At 39.0% G+C, this 10,038-nt stretch overlaps 1 protein-coding gene across 1 annotated transcript; it reads left to right on the forward strand.

The window, feature by feature from the left end:
* The first annotated feature begins 729 nt into the window (after positions 1–729).
* On the forward strand, positions 730–5,937 carry LOC113236952. The gene has a single exon (XM_026473179.1). It carries the CDS (start codon positions 730–732, stop codon positions 5,935–5,937), a length of 5,208 nt encoding a protein of 1,735 aa, XP_026328964.1.
* The last annotated feature ends 4,101 nt before the right edge of the window (positions 5,938–10,038 follow it).

Raw genomic sequence — 10,038 nt, forward strand, 5'->3', positions numbered from 1 at the left:
ACTGTATAAATGTGGAGTGATTTACAAATAAAAACGTATTATTGGAAAATACAGGCTGTTTCATTTTGGGTATTTTTGGGACGCTATACATGGTCCTTCGAGTTGCCGGTTTAATACGGCGCGAAGTAGTACTTGTACATCGTCCGTCCCGGCGCCAAAGGAGCAACGGATTGTTGCCAAAGGTGCTTTGGCCTTACGGCAACAGGAGGCGGAAGAAGGCGTCGTCACCGCTGTGACAACAGAGACAGCTACGGCGCAAGGGGTGCACACCTGAGACATCTACCGGACGAGACGGAAGCAGCGCGGTCATTCATAGTCATTTGGTTTTGCGCGTGAGTTAGTGTCAAGAAAACCGTGAGTACAATTTGAATCTTATCTATCAAGTGCATTAGTGAAGTGAAAAAAGTTAAAAATTTTGCAAGTGTTTTGGATTTAGAATAGTTTGCAAAAAAGTGAACCGACGGGGAATCCATGCCCGTTTTCGGAGCAAGTAAACTTTGCCAAACACTTAGAAAAATTGACATCATCGGACTTGTGATATTTGTCAGTACTGTACGAGACTTAGTGTAAATTGGGACAGTTATCCAACTCTTAGAATATTTATGTGAATTCTTGTCAGTTTATACTTGTGTTTTGTTCACGTGGAAAGTTATTGTACTCAGTTTGGACCAAATTGTAAATCTAAATAAGTAATTATATCTTTACCTCTGTCTTTAATTAATAGTAATCATGGCTGAAAATTACACTAAGATTCAGGAAGACATTGCTACGAAAATATTTAAATCTAAATCAAATTTCAAAAAATCGCCAAAGGATAGACTAACTTTATCTTATATCGAAACTCGTTTGGAAACTTTAGAACGGCAGTGGAATGAATTCATTAGTAATCATCGAAAAATTGTATATGAGATAAGGCGCGAAGAACTAGAAAAAACTAGTTATTACATATCTGATGTTTACGATCAAACCGAAGAGATATATATCGAGTACAAATCGCTATTAAAAGACACATTGTTAAACCTGAAACCTAGTCTCAATCCAGACAAAGGGGATGAGAAGAAGGGTGGTGAACAAACTGCAGTAAAGCTGCCTAAGATCTCAGTGCCGAAATTCTCAGGCAAATATTCAGAATGGGTCAGTTTTCGTGACTTGTTTACCTCCCTTATTCATAACAATCCCAATGTAGATGATGTTCAGAAATTACATTACCTGAAAGGTTGTGTAATTGGTGAGGCAGAACAATTACTTCGACACATACCGGTTACTTCTGACAATTATAAGGTTTGTTGGGCACAGTTGGAGAGTCGTTACAATAACAAAAGGTATTTAGCTAACAATATTTTGAAAAAGTTGACTTCTCAAAAGGTCCTGGTATCTGAGTCAGCTAGTGCTATCAAACAATTGTTGGACACTACCAAGGAATGCCTACATGCATTAAAAAGTATCGGGGTAAACGTTAGTAGTTGGGACATTATTATAATACACCTCATTAGTCAAAAATTAGATCCAGAATCCCGTAAACAATGGGAGCAGAAAATTAGTGATTCCAACAGTGATTTACCTAATTTTAATCAATTTGGAGAATTTTTACAAGGTAGGTTTAGATCGTTGGAATATCTGGATACAAAGGTTCAAAAAATTGAAAAGACCAATTGTGCTCATGTTGCGACTACAATCATAACTTGCAGTTTTTGTACGGAAAATCACAAATTATATAATTGTAAGAAATTTGCTAAGGAAAATACTGACACGCGACGTAATTTCGTCCAAACGCACCATTTATGCTTCAACTGTCTCGGTTCAGATCATTCGGTATACCAGTGTACAATATCTACAAGGTGTCGTCTTTGTAAGAAAAAGCACCACACTCTACTTCATCCTAAAATCCCTAAATCAGTTCATGACATAAAGACTGATCAGCCTGTTGATAATAAGGTTGCGGCTAAGTCAACCCCACCGCAGACTCATATCGAGTCCCCAATTCCCCAAGTAGTTACTACTTGTTTTTCTAACACAATTGGACAAGTCTTATTGGCTACTGCTTTAGTAAAAGTAGTGTCACCCAAAACGAATTCTGCATTCGTTTTAAGATCGCTGCTTGATCAGGGATCTCAGGCTTCGTTTATTACGGAATCGGCTGTACAATTGCTGGGTCTCAAAAGGATACCAGGGACCAGTATAGTATCAGGTTTAGGCGGCGACCAATCGACTTTAGCTTCAAAGTCGTCGGTAGTTATAAAAATTCAGTCCCGTCTTGATCCAAGCTTTTCTATTACGGTTAAGGCTCATGTTTTAAGTAAACTGACAACTTTTCTACCAAGTAGTAAGGTTTTTGTTCAAGCTTTACCAACACTCCCGTCCATAGAATTAGCTGATCCATCGTTTGACACACCCAACAGAATAGATATTCTTTTAGGTGCTGAGGTATATAGCCAGATCTTGTTGGAAGGTTTGATCAGAGGTTCTTCCGGCTCTGTCGTTGCACAACACACAAGACTCGGTTGGATCTTATCTGGTAAAATACACAGCGAAAATCAAGAAATCAACCATGGCGAGACGTGTCTCAATGTAGTAAACCTACATTTAGCTCAATCAAATGAGAACGAGCTTCTCAAAAAGTTTTGGGAGCTAGAATCCGAACCATCCTTTGATAGGACTAAACACTTAACTCTAGAAGAGAAAAGGTGTGAGGAACTTTTTGTTAAAACTACTAGACGCGATGAGTCTGGTAGGTACATCGTCAAACTACCCTTCAAAACGGAAAATCCACTTTGTCTACACGGTAATCTAAAGAATATCGCGCACAAGCGTTTTCTCATGTTAGAAAGACGTTTGTTGAGAACACCCAATCTCAAAACTGAGTATTCCAAGGTCTTGGAGGAGTACCTCAGTTCGGGCCATGCAGAAGTGGTAAAACCAAGTGAAGTGGTCAAAAAAGGAGTAGTATATCTACCACACCACGCCGTGGTTCGTCAAGATAAGTCTACTACAAAGGTTCGCATGGTGGTTGACGCGTCATGCACCGATTCTAATGGAATATCACTGAATAGTGAATTAATGGCGGGTCCTACTCTCCAACCAGAATTGCGACATTTGATAATGCGATGGCGGTGCTACCCGATCGCTCTTGTAGCCGACATTGTTAAAATGTATCGGCAGATAAAAGTGGCTGATGAAGACGTAAATTTTCAACGTATATTTTGGCGTGAAAATCCAGATGTCGCATTACAACATCTTCGTTTCTTGCGAGTAACTTTTGGTACTTCCTCAGCCCCATTCCTTGCTGTTCGGTGTCTCCAGCAGCTAGTCAACGACGAGGGTTCTGAATTCCCATTAGCGGTCTCTAGAGTCCTTAATGAATTTTATATGGATGACTTGATGACCGGCTGTCATTCCATAGCTGAAGGATTAGAAATTTACGAGCAAATTACTGCTTTGTTGAATCGTGGAGGATTTCCACTTCAGAAGTGGTCAAGTAATAGCAAGGACTTACTGAAGGTAATCAAAAAGGAGGCAGATGATGTAAACCAGAATTTGGAACTAAAGACCGACGACGTTATAAAGATTCTCGGTCTGAAATGGAATAGAGAAGCTGACGAATTTCGTTTTACGGTCGATCTCCCTCCTTTGCAAGCTCCTGTAACAAAACGAAAGATGATCTCTGATATTGCTCGTCTCTACGATCCTTTGGGGTGGATAGCACCGGCTATCACCACAGCCAAAGTTTTTATTCAACAGGTGTGGCTATCCAGCGTCGATTGGGATAGTGAACTTCCGGATTCAATTCTTAAAAACTGGACGAATTTTCGAAACAATTTGAAAGCGCTCACGGAGTTTCGAGTACCTCGATGGATCCACTCCAAGAAAGACGACAAGGTATTTGAATTGCACGGGTTTTCAGACGCATCCAATGTGGCGTATGCAGCAGTCGTCTACGGGCGCATTATTGATGAACAAGGAAGAGTTCATGTACATTTGATCACCTCCAAAACCAGAGTGGCTCCAATCAAACAAGTGTCCATCCCACGCCTAGAGCTGTGTGGCGCGGTATTACTAGCCAAGCTTTTAAATGAAGTGGCAGATACTCTTCAAGTACCTAAGGGGAATTTACATGCATGGACCGACTCATCAATTGTGCTAGCCTGGCTAAGTAGTCATCCTAGCCGGTGGAAGACCTTCATCGCAAACAGGGTATCGGAGATTCTCACCATTACCGATAGAGATCAATGGTCTCACGTTGCCTCTAAGGAAAATCCTGCAGATCCTGCATCTCGAGGAACACAACCGTCGGAATGTGTTGAGAATTTGCTCTGGAATCAGGGTCCCGAGTGGCTGCATCTAGAAGAAATTAATTACGGAAAAAGCGAGTTGAAGGATACAAACCTGGAAGAGAGAAAACCTAAAATTATGATTCATGTTACTACAAGTAACGAAGAAAACGATGAGCTATTGTCTCGATTTTCGTCCTTAAGGAAACTTACCAGAGTGCTGTCGTTCTGCCGAAGGGTCCTGCGGTGGAAAAAATCTGAAAAAGACAAAACTGAAAATATTAATACACAGTTAACAGCAAAAGAAATCAACGATGCTTTACTTACCTGTATAAAAATGTGCCAAAAACAGAGTTTCTATGAAGACATTGATAATTTGCAGAATCGTAGAAAATTAAATAAGAAAAGCAAACTTACTTCTCTGAATCCATTCTTAGACGCAAATCAAATCCTCAGAGTTGGCGGAAGGTTACAAGGTGCTCAGGTCAATGAAGACATGAAACACCCGTTTATTCTCCCTCACAGGTCGCCGTTGACACAATTAGTGATTGACGAAGCACATAAGACTACGTTGCATGGAGGGCCTCAATTAATGCTTAACTATTTGAGAAGCCGGTATTGGATTATTGGTGCAAAGAGTCTCGTTCGTCGGCTTGTGCACAAATGTGTGACTTGCGTCCGCCACTATGCTCAAACGAGCCAACAAATGATGGGACAGTTGCCCATATCAAGGGTAACCGCACATAGACCTTTCCACAGATGTGGCGTAGACTATGCTGGCCCAATCAGCGTGCGCCTTTCAAAGGGTCGCGGTTATCACTCCACAAAGGGCTATATATGTCTGTTTGTGTGTATGGCCACAAAAGCCATACACCTCGAAATGGTCAGTGATATGACTGCACAAAGCTTTTTAGCTGCATTTAAAAGGTTTGTTGCACGAAGGGGTCATGTTGCAGATTTGTGGAGTGATAATGGCACTACCTTTGTGGGAGGCGCTAGGGAATTAAAGAAACTGTTGGATGCGGAAAGGTCTAGTGTTGTGGCTGAAATCGCGGATTGGATGTCTTCAAATGGCACTAATTGGCACTTCATCCCTCCCCATTCTCCAAACTTTGGAGGATTGTGGGAAGCGGGCGTGAAGTCAACCAAGCACCATCTCAAGCGGGTCATAGGCAATAGCACCCTCACATTTGAAGAAATGACAACAACCTTGTCACAAATTGAGGCGTGCTTAAATTCAAGGCCTATTTCTCAGTTATCTAATAATCCAGGCGATCCAAATCCTTTAACACCCGGACATTTCCTAGTAGGTGAGCCATTAGTGCTCGTACCCGACATTAATTATGAACATGCCAACATTAGCAATCTCAAAAGGTGGCATCTTACTCAACGTATGGTCCAGGATTTTTGGCGTAGATGGTCTCATGAATATTTGACGCAGCTGCAGCACAGATATAAATGGTCAGACCAAATCCCAGAACCTGAAGTTGGAAGTGTTGTGCTTGTTAAAGAAGACGACCTCCCACCTGCCAGGTGGCTTTTTGGTATTATTACTGAAAAACATCCCGGTTTGGACAAATTAACGCGAGTAGTCACAATTAAATATAAAGGTAACTTTATTAAGCGACCTGTGTCGAAGTTAATCGTTTTGCCTTTAGATAGCGAGTGATTTAACGAACACTATAATTTACTAGTACTTACAATTAAATGTAATTTTAAGGTGTAACTAAGTCGTAAGCTTATTTTGCATTGTTGTTATCTTTGCACATTACACAATTTATTGTATTTTAATTTAGAAGTTAGTTTGTTCCTTTAGTTGAGCAAAATTTTTCGTTTACATTTATAAAGTAGATTTTTTTTCTGTTTCTGTTTATGCTTGTATTATTTCCGTTTATGGACTTGGTCCATGGCGGGCGGAATGTTAATACTTCTATTAACATTATACATAAATTTAGTTTAGGTAAGACGCCGCTAGATGGCGTTGAACCTTTTATGCAATTTTCTAAAACGCGCTATTGAGTTGTTCACGGAAACTGTATAAATGTGGAGTGATTTACAAATAAAAACGTATTATTGGAACATACAGGCTGTTTCATTTTGGGTATTTTTGGGACGCTATACAAATAAATTTAAATAAATTACGTAAATATTTCTGTATTGTAGTATATTAAGGATGTTTCTAAGGAAAGGAATGTACTATATATAAAAATGTATATATATATTGTATATATAAAGAAATGTAGTATATTGTGTTCTCCTATTTATATATAGAATAGAAATGAAACTATTTTTTTGTCATTTTTGTCGTTACGGGCAACGAGAGGCCCTTGAAATAAATAAACATCCTAATTTCAACACGGAAGACGGTTTCTCCGTACCACCAGTTTGGGATCCAGTATTTCCTCGGATGAAAAATATCAAACAGCCATAAGACTACAGTACTGATTGAAATGTTTTAAATTGTTCTAATTACCATTATTAATAAAATAAAATTTAATAATATATAGGAAATTTCTTTGAAATTTTTAAAATAAGGTATTTATTATTAACAATTTTTGTAAAAAATAGTGAAAAATAGGGTGGTTTGCATTAATATTAAACATAACTTGTAGATGACTACCATCTTAGTCACGTTGGTTTGTTTGAAAAAACAAATATATGCGATTTAGATTAAAAAAAATATTGTTCCATTTCCTAAGTTAAATACGATTGACTATATAAAAAACCGACCTCAAAAGTCTTTCATCCGCTAGTTTACCACCCTTAGAGTTTGAATATTTTCTTCAAATTTAAATGGGACCACAAATGAGGTACCCTTTTTCCAACAAAACAGAATCATCATAATCGGTTTAAAAATGAAAAAAGAGCTATCGCGTAACATAACATAAAAAATACGGTAGAATTAAGAATTTCCTCCTTTTTGAAGTCGGTTAAAAATAAAAAGTTCCAAATGCTATGGTTGGAGAAATGACGGGACATTTTGGATATGATGTATTTGTATAAAATATGAAACAAGGAAATGAATTGCCGTTCAGTTCTAAGCCTCATATCATTTAATGTTACCCGCAGGAAGTCTGCGGGTAACATTAAACACTATACATTTCCCATAACCTCTTTGCAAGCCTTTTTGCGTAACTTTTGGGCTCGAATTCTCCCATTGCTAGGTTTGCCAGTTGTACAACGACCGGTTGACTTCTACTTCTCGGCAATAAAAACCAAGCGCGTGATGTCGTGACCTTCCTAAAGCTCTGTCAACTTACTTCTTTTTTACATTAAATAATTTCAATTTATGTGTTTGTAAGTGACTTATATGGTATCTTAATGCTTACACTTTTCGTTTAGTCTATTCCTTTTAGTACTGTGCAATAATTTAATGTGCATGTAGTGTCGGGCTGTAATAGATTGTCAACTAAGATTTTTCATGGACATTCCTTTTTTTCTTTTTTTTTTATACATGACAGGCAAATGGCTCCACTCCACCTGATGTTAAGTGGAAAGTGGTATCCAAACGCGAAGGAACCTAGTGCAGCGATGAAATCCTCACTACACTAGCCACCTCCACCCTGCCTGCCTACAATATGCCTCTTCACGCCTCGTTTGAAGGACCCCATATCATAAGAGGGAGGGAAGACATGTGCCGGAAGGAAGTTCCATTTGTCAACCGTGCGGCAGAGAAAGGAGCCACCGAACCTTTTAGTACGCGATGGAATGCGGCAGGTAGTGAAACGGTGACTACGAAGGCCAGCACGCGTGCTTCTGATCAGGAACGGGGAAGGGGGGATGAGGTTGAACAGCTCTTCAGAGCACTCACCATGGTACATGCGGTAAAAGGCGTTAAGCGATGTAACATCTCTACGCAGTTGCAGAGGTTCAAGGCGTGATGAGACCTCTTCGTCGCATATAATTCGAGTAGCACGACGCTGTAATTTATCCAAGGCATCGAGTAGGTACTTGGCGGAGCCGTCCCACAAGTGCGAAATTCTGATTTATTACCATAATAATTGTTGACTGACCGATTAAAATAAAAGAAATAATTAACAGACTACAAAATTCCGTCTTCCTCTTTTTATCATCCGGGAACTATACGTAGGCTGGGGTTCCACTCCTATGTTGTGGATATTCCGAATATTCACACAAACCGCTTCCACATTTATTATGGCGAACGGGGAAAGGGCCCGAAACGTCGGTTTGTTTGAAAAACAAACATACGCGATTTAAATCCGGAAAAATAGTTTCATTTCCTATATATAATACCCTTCAAATACTAATACGTAAAACTTCAAATCAGTATTAAAGGGAATTATTGTAAGGCAATATTGGCAAATGCTACAATTAGAATCAATGAAATTCTTCAAAGAAGCTCATGCAATTTTGAGTATTTACAATTTAGCAATAAATTCGTTCTTTTAAGGAACAGATTGATCTCATAAGAGGATTGCGCAGCGTCGAAACCAGAAAGCAAATAGGTATTCAAAGAAAAACAAAAAGAGACACGACAACGTTTGTTCCCAGAGTGCACGTTCGTTTTTTACCACGTTCAAAGTTAATAGAATACGAGAATATTAATCAATGTTTTTATGATAACAAATGTCGGGACGAACAAGTCGTGCGCATGGCGGTAAACGACATGTCTGTCCATAAACTTTGGCAAAGATCTTAAGGGCACTGCCACTGCGCCTGTCACCCTGAGACATAAGTTAACAAGTTCCTTGTTCCTGTAATTTCACCAGCACCCTTATCCTTCAAAACCGAAACGCGGTAATCGACAGCGGTATGTTACATATACCGTTTAAGAGTTGATTGACTACCTCAGCTCGAATTTAAATTTTTCTCCTACTAATACGGCTTATTTTGCTTCGGTCGAACGGCAGGAACACGCTTTATTATTTTTTTTACAAACGGAATTGAAGCCATTCGAAAAATATATATCGTATAGTATACATGTTCTATTTAGTTCACTCAACACACAAAAATTGTAAAAGTTCCTTTAAGAGCCTTTTGAAATTGTATCTTAAAATTGGATTTCCCTACATTGAGATCTTCTGAATCGTTAATTTTTATCTCCTTTTCTCTTCATCCAGTTAAAACATTCAACGATAATTCGTTAAATAAACGATAAACGATAAGAGCAACTCGTGAACTAGTTATGAAACCGTACGATGTCGTTGCGTGCGAAAATTAACTGTCAATAACTTTAATGGATTGATTGTTTGTCGATGATGTCTGTTTAGCGCAGGATTTATTGTGGGTACAGTAGAGACAGCGATAAATTGTTTTACTGCGGCTACAATGGCAGAAACAGTTCGAGGTAGTATACTGACTAAGCGTCAATAGCCTTTTGTAGTCTGCTGATAAAGATGATTCATCATTAGCTTACATGTGGATGCATCAATATAAGCCTCTGAACATGCTAACTTTACGGCCTTGTGCCGCCCGCATCCAGCCGCATCCGGCCATCTTTCTCAGGTTATCGTGCGTTTGTCTTGCCGTGGTCGCCACCACAGAATAATAAATACAGTAGAAGTGGTCCGTGTGTCTGAATAGGTCTCGAAAGATTCGCTTTGTTTGATATGGGTGTGTCATTTTTTTGTGCAAATGTACTAAAATCCTAGAAAAATATCCTAATGTGCTGTTTTGGAGTGCAAACATGAAACTCTTACTTTAATACATTTTCAATTTTCTGTTTATCGAAATATTTTTTTGTTACAAGAAACGAATGTAAAGATTATACCCCTGCAATATGGCCGCTTCTTGTTTGGAGAACTAAATT

The sequence above is a fragment of the Hyposmocoma kahamanoa genome, unplaced genomic scaffold, assembly GCF_003589595.1.
Source record: "Hyposmocoma kahamanoa isolate Upper Pololo Valley unplaced genomic scaffold, ASM358959v1 92, whole genome shotgun sequence".
NCBI lineage: Eukaryota > Metazoa > Arthropoda > Insecta > Lepidoptera > Cosmopterigidae > Hyposmocoma > Hyposmocoma kahamanoa.

Bases quoted from the DNA above. Each gene is read 5' to 3' on its own strand.
- LOC113236952 (XM_026473179.1), top strand. From the start codon at position 730: ATGGCTGAAAATTACACTAAGATTCAGGAAGACATTGCTACGAAAATA.